The sequence below is a fragment of the Xiphophorus maculatus genome, chromosome 18 (genome assembly GCF_002775205.1).
Source record: "Xiphophorus maculatus strain JP 163 A chromosome 18, X_maculatus-5.0-male, whole genome shotgun sequence".
Lineage (NCBI taxonomy): Eukaryota > Metazoa > Chordata > Actinopteri > Cyprinodontiformes > Poeciliidae > Xiphophorus > Xiphophorus maculatus.
The window spans coordinates 12,121,973-12,141,316 of record NC_036460.1 but is presented as its reverse complement, the minus strand read 5'-3'; the positions used below and the strand labels follow the sequence as shown (position 1 = coordinate 12,141,316).

Below are 19,344 nucleotides of genomic sequence, written 5' to 3'. Positions count from 1 at the left end.
CCTCTACCTCCTCCCTTTCAGCCTAGCTCCAGCTAAAGCTGCGGCCCCACCCAAAAAGGCAGCCCCCTTTGATAACTGAGTGGACACCTCCAGCCAGGATTTGCCAAAGCAGTTCCATTTCATTCTGCTCAAATTTACTTTTGCGTTACTTCCCACACCTTTCTCACACACACAGATGAAGAGATGTCTCTTTTCTTTTTGTTTGGCTCCAGTATGAGGAGTGGGGGGTGGGAGGAGGCTTGTCTGCTTTTCAGATTGCAAAGGCTCTCAGTGTGTCAGATTATATGCCTGGATGTGCAGTGCCCAAATTTTCAGGGAAATGCCAAAAGTGCGTTTTCTGGCACAGCCAGGGAGCAGGTCCTGCCAGCACAGACGTATGAAAGACAGCAGCGATGAGCGCTGATCCATGCAGACACACACACACACACCCCTACACATACACATGCACGCTCAGTGCTTTTAGGACACGTCACCCACATCACCAAAACCACCCACCCACCCTCACTCTCTCTTCAACCCCCCCCTCGATACCCAGCGCTCTCTGTTCTCATGGAAACACCACACTAGAAGAGCAGAGGAGGAGAAGGAGAGAAGGAAGAAAAGGGAGGAATGATGGCAGGAGGAGGAAGCAAGAAGGTCGGGTGTGGCAGACAGGCGGACTGCTTTTCTCTCTCTTTTTTTCCTCCTCCTCTTGTGTCCACCTTTGCACATAGTCTGGTTTAATGAACAGGGACTGGACAAGCACTTCCCCCTATTAGAACCATTAGAATAGAGTGAGGCTTACAGGCGCATGCTCATACAAACACCCACACTCTGTATTTGTATTTCATAACACACACACACACACACACAAAGACACACCGTGGTGTCAAAACTGTCCCCACCCCCGCTCCGACACCAGCAGGCTTCAGCCAAAGACACAGAGACACAATGAGGATGGGAAAACAGGTGGATGAAAAGGAAGAGGGGTGGATGGCGTGAGAGAAAAGAAGGGAGAAGAGAAAGACCTGGAGGCGTTTCCAGTTTACTGAAAAAACTCATCAACTGGCACCATCACGTCTTCCCCTGCCCAGTGGTCACTGCTGTCACACATTCTTGGCAGCACTACATCATCACTTTGTGTAATCATGGTCTGTAGCAGGCACAGTGACACAAGCTGTGTAATAATGCAGAGTTCTGCTGAGTGTGCCTGATCTCGTTTTTACCTCTGCATAGTTATGCACGTTCATGCTGAACAGCTGCCAGTTCAGAGTCCTGTATACAAAGCTGATGCACTGCAATAACTGTTAGATATGGCAAATGAAAACAGATGATATTCTGTATTCTGCCAGGATTTATTGAGACAAAATGAAAAAGGAGGTCAACAAATAAAGTTCACAGAAGAAGCACGAGAAATAGGTATTTTAATAAAGCTAAACAAACAAGAATGCTTGTTTATTTAGCTTTATTAATTTAGAAAGTAATGGAAAAGAAACAATTGTGAATTCAGAATGACATCAGCTGCAATCACACCATTACCAAAAAAAGACACAGTCCTGTGGTGACTATTGCCAGGTTTTGTCATCCTTTCTATTTTCTCTCATTAGCTCTCAGTAGCTCAACCTGACAGAACATCTGCAAACAGATCAACAGAAGATACAGTCATCACAATTTTAAAACACATCAGCTGTTTTAAAACACTAGCCAAATTTCACACATTGATTTCAGCCCACATGTAAAACAATTATACTTCACAAAATAGACCAGAAATTGAGCAAAGTTTTGTTTTGGCAGGTTGCACACAGAATCTCAATGCCCTGAGCCACAGTTTGTAATGTAAATAATTCTAACTCAAATTGAGACTGGGGCCAGGCAGCATTTCTAAACAGCAGTTTGAATGTCTTGCCACAATTCAATTCAGTTCTGGACTTTGACAGGGTCATTCATACTTTGATATAAACTACTGTTTCTCAATTTGAGTCACCAGGCGCCATTGTCCTGCAAGTCTTAGATGTGTGCTTGTTCTAGAACACCCAAATCAAATTATTGCATAACCTCCTCTTCATGGCATCAATTGCTGCAGAATCATATTAAAAGCAAAACCTAGGGCGTACTGTGGTGATATGTGGTGGGGATAGCGCGACCCACGTTTGGAGGCCTTGAGTCCTCGACGCAGCCGTCGTGGGTTCGATTTCCGGACCGGGCGATATTTGTCGTATATCTTCACCCCTCTACTTCCCACTTTCCTGTCAGCCTACTTTCATTTAAGGGACACTTGAGCCCACAAAAGACCCCCTGGAGGGGAGAAGAAAAAAAAATAAAAAATAAAAAGCGAAACCTAAAACATGCAGTGCAGTGGTTCCTGAGAACTGGATTCAGAAACATTGATATAAACCATTGCATTGTAGCCGCGGTTGTATATGGTTGTGTTCCTGCTAGAACATGAATGTATCTTGTCTTGAAGGATACCACAACTCAACAACCTTATCCAGAACTTGACTGCTGTGTTTCTTGATCATCATGATGTTATTTGTTCTCTAATGTTCTTTAAACAAGTTCTAAGGCCTTCACAGAACATTTGCATCTATACTGAGATTAAACAGATAGACTCATTTCACTAACCTAGTGGTTGGACAAGATTTGTTTTTCAAGAGTATAAAGTAATTTGTTTTCTTTTGAATTACTAATTTCATTCCACTTTTACACTTATGCATTATTTTATGTTGTATTTATCTATATTTACCAAAGATTTGCATCTATGTCAGTCATCATTAGTGCATTTCACTGTTGGTAAAATATTTACAGCATCGGCAGTTCAACATTAAGAAGCAAATCACTTAAAATCAAGTCCCCATTCTGCAAGTGCTGATACAAGTCCTTAGAGAGAACAAATAATAATCAGCTCCCATTTTAAATGAAGAGGGCTGTTAAGAAGAAAAACTCAACAAAAATAATAATCAAAACATTTCAATCCCCAGGAGTCAGAAATCAGGCTGAGGCCAGGGCTGTAGAATCTGTGGAAACCGGGCGAGAGTGTGTGGGTTGGCCTTTGAAAACAGTCCATCTGCCATTGCAACAGATTGGGCTGCAGTTGAGTGGAAACTAACTCAGCAGACATTATAGCTGTTTCTGCTTCCTGAACAACTTGGTATGCTAATGTATGTCCAGTTCTTTGATTGTTTTGTTAATCAGTTGAATCTGCAGCCTTTACCAACCACAGAAATCAATAATGTCACACTGATCGGCCAGCGATGCCGGGGTGTGTGCTGCGGCAAGGCTTCACACCTGGCAGACTGCACCTCCGGTCACAAAACAAATATGATCAGTTGTACTCTGAGGTTGGCAGAGTAGCCAAAAAATGTAAGTAACTGTTGAGTCAGAGTTGCATTATTTCAGTATGTTGGTTATTAAAGAATAATAAAAAAAAGAACTAAGTCATATTTGCACAAATGTTACAGAATTATAGTATAACTGGCTGTGCTGTTATGTCAAACTTAATTTTTTCCCCATTTCATTTTCACCTCAGGCCATCTCCAATTCCAGTGAAAGAGAGATTTAACATTTAATGCGTGCCCAGCTGAAGGCTGATAAAGAGGGTTTGCAAGAGTCTCAAATGAATGTGCATTCCTTTAAAATTTATGAAGCTTGTATTTGCAATGATTTTAACTAGTTCTACGGTTACAATAGTAATGTTCACATTTAAGGTATTTTAAAGCATTTTGATGTTATTGCATACTTGGATAATCTTCTAAGGCTGCGGGTGAGAATATCTTAACCCTTGTTAAGGTATTATTCTACACACAACTGCTAAAACTTAGTAGGCAGGGTAAAAAATATCATTAGAAGTCATGCTTCCTTGAATTTCCTCAACACTTAAATCTACTAAATGTATAAATTGACTCTGTACATATAAGAAAACTGCTTACCCATAGTGTCAGCCCTGTGCACTTGTGAGTGCATTCTGTTTGTTGCTTTGTCGATTAACAATGTACCACTTTCCTCGCTGTGATGAAGCTCCTTGTCTGCAGAATGAAAGGTCACCATGCCTGTGAAAGGCAACGAGGTTCACAAGTAATATGCCAGCTGTAAGCTATATGAAAATATTAAGGCCAGGGCCAATTTCACCTAATTGACCATAACTATTGTAATTGATTAATTTCCTGTAGAATGCTAACGCAAATGTCAGAACTCAAGCAGTGCAGATGACCCTAAACTGTGAAATATTTGGCTTTTTAGAGTTGCTAAAGTAGTCATTATCAGCTTATTTATAGTTAGCACTTTGCTTTTTGGTAGTATATGACACATCCCACATGGACTTTAAATAGATGATTCCAACTAGTGATGCAAACCAACTCAGCTATACAGACATACAGAAACATTTGCAGAGGGTTGTAACAATAAACAAAATGTGTAGCAGTAACACAAACTCCTCCAAATAAAACAGATACGATGGGTAAGGAATGTGAATGCATTTTCGTCTGCTGTTTGGACGCCTCGGTCCAGACAACTCAGAAAACATTAGGATTGTCTCAGTATCAGCAAGTTTTAAAATTTAACTAAATATATTTTGTTCTGGAGCTTCTTGCTGGTTGTGCCTCTCCTGAAGTAAATTAAAATTTAATTGCAGCATTAGGATTTCAAATTGAAAAATTTACAGAAATAACATTTGGAGGGAGTTTCACCTTCCGTAACCAGGCACTGGTACATGTCCAAAGCTGAATTTCCTGTGGTGAGGTTGGAGACAGTTTGTGTGTCTGCCGTCATTGTTGTGTCCAACATCTCGTGAATGATGTTCACAGGTTTTGTTGGTCTCTTATATGAGTTCAAACACTTTCTGTGATTCAAGCTGCCAACAATACGCAAAGAACTGAACAAAGGAAATTGGATAAATAATTTTACATCAGAAGCACTTCAGCTGGTAAAGAACTGCATCATCTATGCATACTTAATAATAGAATAAAGACAGATAACACAAAGGTTTTGAAAACTGAGAAAATTGAGTTTTTCTTCCGTCTTCTCCGAGTGTATATCCACTGTGTGTATCCACTGGAAGAAGAAGACATTGACATTGATGGTGTTATCATACAGCTTTGTAAGTCTGGAGTCCAAATCCTTTAACCTCCAAAACACATTCTCCTCGGAAAATCAAGTCCATCCAGGAAACCGAGGCTTCTTCATTCAATCAATTTTCTTGATTTTCTTTTTCTGACCAATACTAGTAAGCTGTTGCCATGGTAGTTCAGATGAAGCAGGAATAATAATTGTTTCACCATAGCTGTGTGTGAATTATTAAAGCCTAGAGGGCATGAGTGAACTGACTGAGATGCAAAGAAGTCAGAAAGAATAAGGACTGAGTTTTCTTGAGGATTTTAATTTTGTGTTCTCCCTAGGTCTCTTCACAAGAGTCCTTACATTGCAAGAGTCAAATTTGACCTCCAAGATTTGCAGAACTACTCAGCAACATTAGGAAGCAGCTTATTCATTAAAAGTACATAAGTGGAGACTCAACTTCAACAACTTGTGTTTACTGATGAAGCACTGCATATTGTGTTGTCTTTTAGAACTGAGTCTATTTTTAAAAACAATGTTCATTTTCTCACCAAAAAAAAAAGATTATCTCATTAATAATTTATTTAGGTAAAAAAGATGCATGCAGAGCTAAACTGCCACTCAACAGCCCTCAATAAAACACAATAACAAGTACACTGACACAAGGTTGGTGCTAAAATGAAACAGTGAAAGACAGAAAACATGTTAAATAGTCACAAACACAAAGTGAGATCAGTAGAAGTTTTAAATCAAAATGTTTATTCTGTCCTAATCTCAAGCAAATACCAAAAATGTTCCACAGCTACGCAATGACAAAATGAATGCAGCCGCTCTCTCAGGCAATAAATTAGAAAAAAAAAACAATAAAATAAAACAAAATAAACTCATCCACATGTTTCACAATGACAAAATGACACAATAGGTAAATCAGAAAGATAAAAATATATATACACTGCTCGGTTGGCTTGTTTTGTCAGGTTCCACCTGATTTAAGGGTGCTAGGTTTAGTAACTCTACTGCAGACAAAATAAAGTATCTACACCATAACCCACAAAGGAATAAAGGATTTTTGTATCTGTCAGTGCTCAGTTGCTCAGCTCAGCAGTCAAAAGTAAGTCAAATATTTGTGGTAAATATTGGGGTGGAGCAATTTCTAAATATGTCTCAAAATAAAAATGAAAAAAACAAAGTAAACTTTATGACCAAATGCCAGTCAAGAAGGCCAGTTTTGTTTTCTGTCCAGTGGATGAAGTTTTTAAACAGCTCTCACCATGGATATTAGCACTGAGATTCAACATACTCCTCTTCCTTGGGATGCCTCTTCTGTATACTGTAGTATTCATCCTCTATGTCAGAGTCCTTGAAGAGACCAGAGCAGGGATAAGATTAAAAACTTTGTACAGGAAAATTATCAGTATGTCACACATCTTAATGTTCTGCTGTTGTGCAATGAGATTATGCAATATTTATTTGATGAAGTGGACATATCCATTCAAGTTATTTATGAGCTGAAAGTTATTGTTTTCAAGTGCAACACTGTTAGACGTACCGTTAGACACATGTCACAGCAAGTGGTGCTCTTTACGTAGGCTGTCTGTGGGTAGCCACCATTTTCCTCTCTGATGGGAGGAGAACACACAGAGGGTTGTTAATGAAAATAATCACACAAATGGATGTCAAAACATGCACTGTGTCACACATTTTAACCTGTGTTTTGTGTGTATAAAATATATCTAAGGTTGATTTTTACCCAGTGCTGACGTGTCTCACTGTCTCTTTCCCTCCTATTACTTTAATATCAAGGAAAGCAACTATATAGCTTAACAGGGCATAAAAAGAGCAGAATTAAAGAAAACACTTAGAGACAAGTTCAAACAAAACGACTATTTGAAGATCTATAAAATGACTATTTTCATGAGTTATCACCACACACAAAAAAAGCGATGCTTTAGTGCCAGAAGCTGTAATTCTTGGAGAGACTGCCTCCAAATGTGAGTCAGTCCCTGCAGACCTTTGTGTTTGAAAACCCTGCTGCTCAGTGCTTTCCCGCTAGTCTGGAGTCGTAACTGGTGCATATGCTTGACTGTCTTTGCTGTTCACATCATGAACACGCATGTCTGATAAACCTTGATAAAGATTTCCACATTCTTGCTCCTAAAGAAACAGTGCAGTCCAAACTCTCATGAACTATGGTTGAGTCTGCAATTTTGAGTATCAATTCTCAAGTGAAGACAAATGAAATATTAAATTCTATTAGGAAAAAAGAGCGATCTATTTTTAAAAGGTTATTAAATTGGCAAATAAATGATGGATAGCTGCTGCCCTGTGCTCTAACTGAATGGATGTTAAGCAGAAAAGAAAAGCCTAAAGCTGAAAGAAAGTTGTGTTCAGTAGTGGGATTTAAAAACGTACATATAAGGACAAGAGTTGATTTTGTCACAAAACTAAACTATGTGTCAAGGCATTTTTTAAGGTATTCTTTAAGGCATGTTTAGTAATCGCTTTATTTATTATGCTTAACATTGTGATCTCATTTTATAGTACGGTAACTAACATTTGCAGTTTGAGCTCATAGCCCCATACTCTGAAGATGAACTAGTTGGAATAGTCCAATAATTTTTCAATTGGAAATTATCCTTTATTAAGGAACCTGTAATAAATACTAGGAATAAACCTGAATGCAAAATATTGAAATAATAATAATAAAAAAAAAACAAGTTAGAGAAAATATACTTTGGCATAATCTTGACTTAACTCCCTCAAACCCCTTACATTTTAAATACATTCATCAAGTATAACTAAGCTACATTTCTATCCCATAACACACTTAGTGCAGGGGTATTGAGGTCATAATGTCCTTTACGCCCCCCAACCTGTCGCTACATCAAGTTTAATCTTGGCTTTCTGGTATATAGGTGTGTGTTATAAATTACATTTTTATTACTTATAATCAATTTCATTTTATTTTAACCTAAGCAGGGATTGATCCTACTTCTCAGTAAAGCCATCACATTGTGTTCTAAGTTTTTTTTTTAAATCTTGTACATATTGGGATATTTTTCAAATATTTATATTTTTCATCAAGGTATATGGAGAGCATCCCATACTGGCCCAATATAGCAATAAAGATATTATGGTGTGTTTGTTTTATGATTTTTTTTCAGTACTTATGTTTTAGATTTAAGTGTCCCTAAAACATAATAAAGTATCTATCAGTCCATCTATCTGACTTTTATTGTTATGCTAAGGTAACCAGTTTATCCAGAATCCCAAGCGTTAAAAAGAAGAGAAAACAGCAGCTCTACTCAGATCATGAAGTCACTGCCTGCCATCTGAAGCCACCTTAGAGATCAATCATGGGAAGACGGTGTTGATTCAAAGCACGTTCCTCCAAGACGCCTGACCTTTCTTAAGCCAAATCTTTAACTTAGACCTCAGTTCTTGCTTAACCTTGGCACCATTAGCAATCCAGATGTAGAATCTATCATCGCTGAAGGCTGACTTGACTGTCATTATCCCCAAGAGAGCAACATCAGTGATTGGTAGAATAAATTTACTCACCCCTCTGTGACCTCTATCGGTGATCTGTAGGCCTTTGATTGGTTGTGCCGTTTCTTGGGACAAAACATCCGTCCAATCAGGAAGAAGGTAATGAGGCCGGAGGGGAGCAGGATAAAGGCGAGGAGCACAGCAACATCTGAGAAGCGGATGGTCGTAGCTGAGGACAGCAAGAACATTGGGGTCATTAGGTACAAATTACCAAGATGATCATCATCAGCTATTCACAGGAGATTACACCAAGAATACAAAATCATTACAATTCTCTCCTCAGAGAAAAACAAACATTTCAGAAACATATTTAAAACAATTTCACTTCACTGTTTTAGTATAAACAGTTATGACTGTAAACACTGATCATAACTTCATTGACGGGAAGTTTGTGGACGTCTTTGACCGGGACCACAAACTTCCTGGTTGCCTGGAAACTGCTTTCAGACATAAACAACTAAAATGTGAAAAGTTTTCTCGGGAGCTTTAGCAGTGCTGCTACTGCAGGTGCTGAAACACACATGGCAGAGGAGGGTGATCTTCTCCAAATAGATATCCTCAACCTTACCTCAAAGCCAGAAAATTTTGAGCCAGACTGCTTACATTATAGGGCAGCCCAAAGAAAACGAGGCCTAAATGTTTGCCTTAATCTGCTGAATCAAGAAATATTTGGCAGGCAGTTGAATTCAAAGAGCTGCCCACCATCATGATTTCCCATCTGTTCCAACTTACCCTTCGGAGTAACTGTCAGAACAGTGTGTGACTTTGGGGAGTCAAAGACATCTGGGGGGTTTGTGACATCACATGTGTATGTCCCATTGTCATTCAGAGTGGCATTGACCAGGGAGATGGAGACGTCCCCACGTGCAGGGGTTCCCTGCCATTTGATGCGACCAGCAAACTGACCACTCTTTGGAAGTTCAGCTTTAGAGGAGAAGTGGAAAAACTGCAATGGAAAAGAAAAGGCAAAAAATTGTTTCATAAAGACCAGGTGGTGTGATAAAGTGTAGCTTGAGCAAAAGCTGTGCACTTTAAATATTTTAATTCACTGTAAAATATAACACCTGAAAATATGGAGTCTACTTATTCAGAGCAAATAAGACCAATTGCTGCAGAATTCAACTTGAGACACTGTATTTGTCCTATTTTGGCAAGGTTGTTCATAAAAAAAAACAGCTACAGGGAAGGGACATTCATGGTTGTGAAAAATATCTGCACATGTCTGGAAAGCAAAATTTAACTCTCAAGTTGACATTTACCCACATCAGTTTGTTTACAACAACAAACATCATCACTGAGTCACTACTCTGTTATGCCGACCAAGACCTTTTCAAACACTAGAGTACGAGTTTGTTGTATGTGTGTGTGGGAGCAGCGAGGGAGAGAAAAACATGTTTTAAAGTACATTACGGCTGCATGTTGTATGACTAATAAAGTTACACTAAAAAAATAAACTATAAATATAACTGGATTTAAACAAAGAATAGCAGTGATATATGATGCTACGATGATAGATTTTTCCAAATGTAATGAATAAGGACTACAAATGTTTTAAATATTGAAACAAGGGTCAGAAAAATCAAGATTCCTTGATACTATACTCGAAAGCTGGAGCTTAAAACTGAGAGATCATATCCAAGTTCAGCATGTTTGAGTTGCAGGATGAAAATCACCTGACCTCTGAATACTAAGATAACGCACTATTGTTTCCACATACAAAGCACAATGTGACCATCTACAGTATATTTTCAAAGCAAAAATGAAGTTAGTATTTACTTCTAAGAGCAGCAAGCCAAATCTGTCCATCTCTTGATTTGTTAGTAACTACATTCTTTCATCCAGCTTGTTGTTGATAAAGAACACTGGTTTAATGGTTAGTGTGAAATTTGGATATCAGTCTTACTCACAGCTATGTGAAATAAACAGGAAACAAAGAGAAAGTTTTTTTCCTCATCTGATTACCAAGAAATAGCATTCTGGAGCATTTTAGATCATTATAAGAAAATGGATACCAAAACTGAAGAGAACTGACGAGTATGTAGGCAGATAAATCACACTACTACTGTCGCTCATCGGTCCTGATCTCCACTATGCTAATTAGTAAAGTGAAACTGAGAAACCTGGTATATTTTGGGATTTGTTATTATTTTTTAAACATTGATCCAATTGATACACTCAATAAAAATGCCTGAAACCTTCAGAAGGGAATTAACATAACACAGGCAGAGTTATTTTGTTAATAACATATTTTAATGCACTATTTTGAGCTTTCCTGCATGAATATTTTTTGAAATAAAGATCACACTGCAACATTTCACTTGTAAAGAGTTTGAGTCTCAAGTTTATGTCCACAAGCATGCAAAAGACTGTGAGAAGTATCAACAAGGTTGGTTACACATGGCTTCCCAAATAAAAACCACATAGTGGCAAAAGCAAACACAGAACAATCACAGCCACTGATAAATTTTATGGTTTTACAGCTCTATGTGTATACAAGCTCTACTTTCTAAGAGCCTGACTACATGCTCATACTGATAAAGCCAATCATCCCTATATACTGAAGCTGGACAGGCCTATATGCAGTGAACTAGACCATGACTAAGAATCATCCATCCATCCATCCATCCATCCATCCATCCATCCATCCATCCATCCAAGAATCAACATAGCATTTTAAACCGGGAAGACCTGGATGTATCTAAAAGGTTTAGAAAATAAGCATCTGTTTCTGGCCCAAAGAAGCTTTCACAAGCAGAGTTCAACAGCCAAATACTCCAATTACCATCATTTTCTATAAATATTTGATTGCCTCTCTTCTGCAAAGTTTATTCTCACTGAGACAGAGGTAATTACGCAAGCCACTGAAGCACTGCAGCAATGCTGATTGACACTAAAGCTTCAGCAGCAAATTGATATTTTCTGACAGGTTTTCACATGCTTATTCATGGCCTTTCCCAGTGTGATATACAGCCAGCGTCCCACGGGCCAATAAACCAAAGAAGCTAATGAAATTGGGAGGAAAGTAATTGAGGGTTTAGAAATAAAAATTAAAAACTTGTAGACTGTGCCACCTGTGGGTCGTATCAAGATTCAGATTCCAAAAAGGCTCCATAGAATGAGCACTAAAAATTCATGAGGATTTATCTTCTTTAACTTTTTAATGGTTGCTAGTTGTTCTGTCCTAAATACTTAGGGAAGACAACTTTGTCTTAAATGACCCAACCAACAGCATGCCACAGCAGCAAAGCCACAAAGCATTAGCTTCCATTTAATGCTGAGTGCTCCTATAGGAAATTACTGCATATAGGGTTGCAGCTACCACACTATAGAATCTCACAGTCCAAATGCAATTACAAAGAACCACACTTGATGGCCATCTCCAAGTACAATGGAGCTGCTTAAATTATGTGGTGCACTCATTGTGGACTGGAGAGTGAATGTTAGCCCAAAGTGTGCAGGGTTATAAGACTGAATGCAGTTATAGTTTAGAGTGGCTACGTCTGAACTCATTTCAAACAAGACCACAATACAGTAAAGGAAGTGGTATCGGGTTGGGCCGGCCGATATTTACTGTGAAAGCTGCGGACATACACAAATGGTGGAAAGGAACATAAAATTCTCAGCATGGGACTAATAAATCAAACATGCAGGTACAAATGCTGTTCAAATCAAAACTGAATGAAATCAGAATGAAATGCCTTCAGTTATTACCATCACAGCTTGTGTACTGATAGGCTCAAGAATGAGATCACACTAGAATGCAAATAAAGTAACCTGTTATTCGAACAAGTCACTTTCCTGTATGTTAAGTAGGTCCTGATATTTTTTTATCTATATGTAAATATGATCTGTATGCTTTTGGTCTGTATGACTCATAAAGACATTTATTCAGTGAAAATATTACTTTTTTTGTTCAAGGCTGAAACTATGGAGAATATCAAACCAAGCTAAGACAATAAATCCCTATTTTAAGCACCGAATGAACCATTTTATGTGTTCCCAAGAGGCCACCACGCTTTTCAGACACAGCAAATAGGAAAAGTCAAAATTAGTAACTTATTGGTCTGACAACATATTCAGCTAGCATGAAAATACATTCAGTTCAAATATAAAATTATTGGAATAATATTGGAATCAGATTTTCAGTTCAAAAGTATACAGCCTGCTGCATCCCCTTCAGAGCAGACAAGGTCATGATGCTGGTAGGTTGATTTCTAACAAAAACAACATGTAGAGGTGAGGTGTTGATTCTGTTCTGCGAGAGCTCTCATATTTTCTAGCACTTAGATCTATTGATTTCCTGGTGCATGTTGCTTCTTTAATCTAGGAAAGTACTATTAAAATTTTTAACATTGGCTCAAAATAATTTGACTCATTCAGTTATTCTGCAGCATGACAACCCTGAGTAGGCTGATGGTAATTCCCTGATACTCTGCCTTTTGTTTCAGCATTCTAAGAAGTTGATAAAGTCAGCTAAATTACTACTTGGGTTCTTTTGCCAACACCATAAAATCAGGGGTTTGGTTAACCAAACATTTTACATCTGAATGTTTTTATTTTTATTTTTATGGTGACAGAAACATCTGAATGTCATGGGTTATTTTAACACACTACAATACACATCCTCTTCAAGAGATATTTTGAACTTTACACTCAGAGCAGAGATAATTAAGTCAATTAAGAAAAGAATGATAAATCTTAGACTTGGACATCTCGCTATCTGGTAGCTGACAGTGCATTGAAAAGTCATGAAGAGTTTGGAGGGCATCTGTGAACCAGCTTGTTCAGGTTGAATATTAATTTAAAGAAAAAAAATGAAATACTGAATAGGCCTGTCGCGATAAACGATAAATCGATTAATCGTACGATAAATTAAAACTATCGACGTCATTTCAATTATCGCCACTATCGTCTCTTCCACCCTTTTTCTCTTTCTGTTGATGACACCGAATGAAAAAAGGCTCAACTCCGGTGCTCTCCACTGACCCTCCCTTCCTCACACGACACGATCTTAGAGCTGTCGGCCGATTGTCGGCCCATTTTCAAAACCTGACAGACCACACATTAGCCGACAGAAATCCTAGGTATAGCGGTTCGATCGGGTTCGGTCCTGCTATGTGGTGTCCAACAATGGGCACAAAATAATGGCTACAAGTCCAGTGAACTAATTTTAAAACCAGGCTTTAATCAATGCTTTATTACAATCTACCTGCAATGCATGTGGCTAGTGTCAGCGTAAAGTCCAGACTGAATGAAAATTATTAGAACCTATTAACGAAGAACAGCTGAAAAGTTACCGGGTTTATCAACTGCGGCAGCAATTTCGCTCCAACTCCTCCTCTTGTCATTTCTATATTCTTTGCATGTTGAACAAACATTAATGTTGTTTCCACGTATCATCTCCAATGTTCGCTGGACCTCTGGTTGCGCCGTGTCAGCTGTTTGGGATTCCCCGACGTAATTTCCCCTCAGAAAGCCCGGAGGAGAATCCGGGCTTTCTGATTGGCTACCTGTCACATTCAACAGGCTGCGTTAAGATCCCAGTCGGGGAAAACCCTGATTTAGATCGGAGCGGCAACGACGATCTACCGTAACACACCACACACTCTTAGAAAGACCAACGTTTTAAGATTGTCATAAGGGGAAAAATAGGAGCAAAAAATCATGCAGTGTGAACTATTGCATCATGTAGTCGATGTGCCCATCTTCTCTATTTAAATCTAATTATTACTGAAGGGCAACATAATATACAGACTTCATAATCTGCACTCTTTTGGTTGAATGCAGTATTTATTTACACTTTGGCTTTATGTTGTTTAGTTTTTATCAAGTACATTTTTTGTTAATGGAGACTGAGAATCCATTTTGTTTTTGGTTGTTTTGTTTATTTTGTTTATCAGTTCCAGTGTTTAGTGTTCTTTTGAATATAAAGTGCATCTATCTTTGGCAGGAAATCACATGCATTATTACGTCATTTCCATTAAATCAGTGTAAAAAGGTCTTCAGACAATATTATCGTTTATCGCAATAGTTTTTTGAGACAATTAATCGCTCAGCAAAATTTGCTATCGTGACAGGCCTAATACTGAATAATATTGACATTTTAGAAATGGACAATGGTGGGAGTTTTTTGACCCCCATCAATAAAAATATCAGACAACAAAAAGTCTAGCAACAACCTCTGCATAACATAGAAAGTTCCATGATTTTTAATTTATGTAATACTCACTCTTTAAACTTGCACTGCCTTAATACTGAGCCAAGTGTCTAAGTGTCAATAAAGCAGAATGTCAATAAAACTATTCTCAACCTGTGCTTGGTCCATTAGTTTGTCAAGTATTATGCTTGAGAACACAACAGCAGTACATGGGTTTTTAATATTGTAAGGAATTATATAAGTAGGTTCTCAAATACTCACCACCAGTGATGAACCTCCAGTCTGTGGTGTATAGGACCAGCTAACACGCATTTTACTTGTTGGGTTTGCTGTAGAGGTAAAAGTGCAGGGCAACTTTACCGTATCCCCTTTAGTTGCATGGAGCTCTGGTGGAGTGGTCACTTTGATGGAGGAAACTTGGGAAAGGCCTGGAGAAGAGATGAAGCCAAGTAAGCAATTGAAAATATGATACAAGCTGATTCATGTCTTCATGAGTTCCACAGAAACTGAAGTGGAGAACTAGAACAAAAAAAACACACTGCGTGTGGTTTTTCCACCCACTTTCATATGAAAAACAACTGATATCAATCAAGAAATGTTGCAATGTTGTCACTTTTGTGATTGTCACAAAAGTGACAGGACAGCAAGGCTCTCCTGGTACACATAACACTGAGTGACACATTAATACAAGTTTCTCACCAGCTGCTCTTCTTGCATTTGACAGACATGTTCATCATCTGTCCATCAGACCTTTAACAGTTATGAGTTTCTTAACATGTATCTTTATACCCACCAGTTCACTGAGGATATTAAGTGAATATAGAGATAACAACACAAGCAGAACTATTTTCTCATAAAAAGGAAATGAAGCAGAGGATTCTTGAAAGAAGAAACACTCTAAATCTCAGTGATATGATGGATGCTGCTAACGTGGTAATTAGAGGTATCATAGGAATCTTGGCAGGTCCTCTGTGGTCTTTGCACTGACACAAAGTTTCTAAATGTTGATAACAAAAAAAAGCTAGCAAATAAAATTATGCAGAATAATAAAATTGCACAGCCCCACAAATGAAACAAAACACCTACATCTGTATTTAGATACAATATATTTAGTTAATTTTAAATGACTACTTTTTGAAATCGTTATATTTTTTGCTCAGAATATCACCATCACAATGGGTTGAATTCATTAGTATAAATGCAACAGTTGTTGATTTTTGTTAACCATCTGATTTAGAGCTGTATGACATAAACAATATGTTTTTTGACATATTAATTAAAACTGTCACCATGATTTAACAGAATAACAACCAATCAGAGCCAAGAGGAAGGTCATGGTGCTGCCAAACATCATTACTTACTGTAGCTTTAACTACCACTAATTGAACCTATATTTCTGTAGTGGCTTGGAAAATATTCATACCTCATAAGCTTTCTTTTTCCAACAAAAATGTCAAGAGTGTGCTGTGGATTTATATTCAGCCCCCTTTTCATGTGGGGTTATACGAGTAATCTAAACTAGTAAAATACACCTGTGTGTAATTTATTCTTAGTCTGCAAAGAAAAAATGGGGTCTGGTGTGAATTACATTGATTTATTTGCAAAAGGTTCTGTATTAATGCAGGCAGGCTGAGTACAAATACAAACCCCAAATTTAATGAGAGAGAAAACAGTACATTTTTCTTCCAAAATCTCAAATACTTTAAATATAAGCTTACTAATATGACACATTTTGAAACGGTTACTGGTTAATTAAACTTTAAATAAGTAAGGCAAAAAATAAAACAACCTCAGATTTGTCCAAAAAAGACACAATAGTTGGTGTACATAAGCAGCATTCATTGGCAATGTGAATGTTATTGTAACCACCCAAAATAACGCAATACAGAAGCTAAACAGTCTGAATTAGTACTCAGTGCTAATGACTGTTTATGTCCCATGTAAGTTATTTACAGAGAGCTTCTGTTGGAAGGATGTTTTAGTGTATTTTAAACACTTCCTAATCCACACACGGAGTCCCAGCGCAGAAGCCTGGCTGCGTGCTCCTCCTGAATTTACCACCGTAGGCCTGTTGTTATTATGCAATACTATCCCACCCAAATACTGACGATCCTGTCAATTAAATTAATATTCTATTTACTGTTATTTTATGTATTGACCTTTCAACATAAATTTCGCGTCTTAAATTGATTAATGGTGTTTCCTTATTTTCTACAAATAAGAACCACACTATACTATATTGCACTAAAAATGGGTACCATAAAAAACAAACTTGTACCTGCAGTATTGATATAAGTATGACTCGCCAAGACAAAGCATTTCTCTAATTAAGTAATGACTAAATAAGCAGCTTTTAAGAGCAAGGATCTACGTATTTAACCGCCTGACGCTAAATGTTGAAATATTCACTGCGACACGACACCGGATCTCAGGCCCTACTTACCGAAAACGCCAAACAAATACAGCAACACAACTACATTTAGAGCTGTCCTTCTTGCGTCCACTCGACACATACTTGGATTAGAAACTGGATCTACTTCGGTGACGATTGAAAAAAATCCTCTAAGTTGCCTCAAAACTTCGGTAAATTTCCGTCCATAGTATGTTTCGTCTTGAGTCAGTTTTTTTCCCCCTCCGCCTGTCTGAATACCTGTCGGACAGGTGGATCAGGAAGTAGGAGCTCTCCGTGCGTAAGACCAGACAACACTTTGGGAAAAAGGAAAAAAGATCAGCCAACACTGGCAAACATGTTGAATAAAGGAGACAGACAGCTCGAAACTTACGCCGAAGGAAAAAAAGTCACATTCCACCATAAGATACAAAGTCCAACACGACTGGTTTTTTTTTAAAGATAGATTAAAAACTGTAACCAGAAGTTAATTTGGTTACAGACATTTCAAATTAGATAGCTGCGCTATTTTCATTGAAAGACATAGCACAAAATAAATAAATAGTACAAATAATTTGGATTTCGATAACAACGTGTGCTACTGGAAAATGCAGAAGCTTGTCTGAATATGTCTTTATTTCACATATGTATGCTTTTTTTTTTTTTTTTTTTTAATTGATTTAGGCTCGTAGTGTGACACTAAGTATTCAAAAAGCTTTCAAAGCAGACCCGGTCTAAATCAGAAGCGAACTAAGCAGCTGCTTCCTTCCTTCCTCAAACCAGCAGAGGGTCTCCAAGATCATTCCATTTGTCCCAATTTCATTTACTTATTAAAGTCAGAGTAATTTGTTACTAGAACAACAATACTGAGCAGCACCTCTAAAATGGTAAATCACGGGTAATGACAAATTATTTGAAATTCATTTCAAATATTATTATAAACTAACAAATTAAATAATCTTGATTAACTTTTTGAAAGAATATGATGGTGACCCGGATGCAGTATTACCTCATAGGCTCTAGTATCCATAGCATTTATTCAATATCAAAAAACGTGTTAGTTTCAAAACTTTATACCAGGTGTTACCAATAATCAAATAATCAGATGAAGTGTCATTCAAGCAATCTACAATTAGTCGTAGAGTTAATTATTGAAATAGATTACCTGACGTTACTTTGCAGCTATAAGCTTTGGTGATACTTACAGTGGATCTGTTCTGCATAAAAGACTCATCATCATATATGGATGATATATAGGGAATATTACTTGAGCTATGGTGATTTATGGTAGCTGGATGAAATCAAAATGAATTATATTACAACACTGTTAGAAGCAAACACATTTGGTTTTAAATTGAACCCAAACTTTCTTTATTGTAGGCTCTATAACCATGCATATGCCCTCATATGAGCCCCTGTTTGCAGTCCTCATCTCCCTACCCAGCCTCTAAACATAAAAAAATGCAGATGATCTGTTGGGACAAACTCCTCTTCTTTCCCTGTTCCCAATCTCCTGGTCCTACTGATGTAATTATGTCTAAAGGGAGAAGGTGTTTTCTTTCCCCAGCCTTTGTTAGTTTACTTTCTCAAGGGGTGTAGTGCTTTATCTCTCTACTACTGCATGAGTTTCTTCAAAAATCCTTTGAAGTATATATGTATGTATTTTTATTTGGTCCCTGTAGTCAATTTCCTTTCTACATCCATCATGTGTTTCTAATCTGAAAAAGGAAACATTTCATGGCACATCAAAGAATATGCAAGGATAGCATCTTTTTGTACATTGACCCTGACATGCTCTGCACTTTTATGGACTTATAATGAATTGTCAGCCTACACAGGAAACTAATGCTGTGAAATTTATTATATGACAAACAACTGGGAAGGGAAAAAAATTGTACAATACATTATTCCCGAAGTAGGCATTTCCAGTCCTAGTACGCTGAAGTCTTGCATGTTTCAGTGGAACTGGTTCTGTGTACCTCATTTAAGCATTTTCATCTTGTCTGAAGTTCTACCAGATACTGCAGATTTCTTATTCAAATCATATAGATACAAAGTGAAAAAGAGGTCAAACATTCACAACTTCACTGAAAACTTGAACTGCACACCCCTGAATTAATTTACTAATCGATTCACAGTTTTTTACTGCATAACTAAAATAACCAGCAGAGAAACCAAGACTCGCCTTACAAGGACACTCTTCAACTCATTTTAGGGCATC

The 19,344-nt window shown here is 37.7% G+C and overlaps 1 protein-coding gene across 2 annotated transcripts; it reads right to left on the bottom strand.

Annotated features, from left to right (window-relative positions):
• Positions 1–5,764: 5,764 nt before the first annotated feature.
• LOC102221576 (myelin protein zero-like protein 3) lies at positions 5,765–17,561 on the bottom strand. 2 transcript variants are annotated; one of them, XM_023351932.1, is made up of 7 exons: positions 17,518–17,561; positions 17,178–17,440; positions 14,996–15,162; positions 9,310–9,523; positions 8,590–8,746; positions 6,578–6,647; positions 5,765–6,387 (listed from the first exon to the last, which is right to left on the bottom strand). In XM_023351932.1, exons 2-7 carry the CDS (start codon positions 17,245–17,247, stop codon positions 6,307–6,309), a joined length of 759 nt encoding a protein of 252 aa, XP_023207700.1. In that variant the 5' UTR covers positions 17,248–17,440; positions 17,518–17,561; the 3' UTR covers positions 5,765–6,306. The 2 variants fall into 2 exon arrangements, with proteins under 2 accessions (XP_023207700.1, XP_005804600.1); XM_005804543.2 differs by having other exon boundaries at positions 17,178–17,536.
• Positions 17,562–19,344: the final 1,783 nt, after the last annotated feature.

Coding starts and splice junctions, on each gene's coding strand:
- LOC102221576 (XM_023351932.1), bottom strand. CDS start 17,247: ATGTGTCGAGTGGACGCAAGAAGGACAGCTCTAAATGTAGTTGTGTTG. Junction 15,163..17,177: donor GTATTTGTTTGGCGTTTTCG/GTAAGTAGGGCC, acceptor TCTCTTCTCCAG/GCCTTTCCCAAGTTTCCTCC. Junction 8,747..9,309: donor TCTGACAGTTACTCCGAAGG/GTAAGTTGGAAC, acceptor TGCTGTCCTCAG/CTACGACCATCCGCTTCTCA.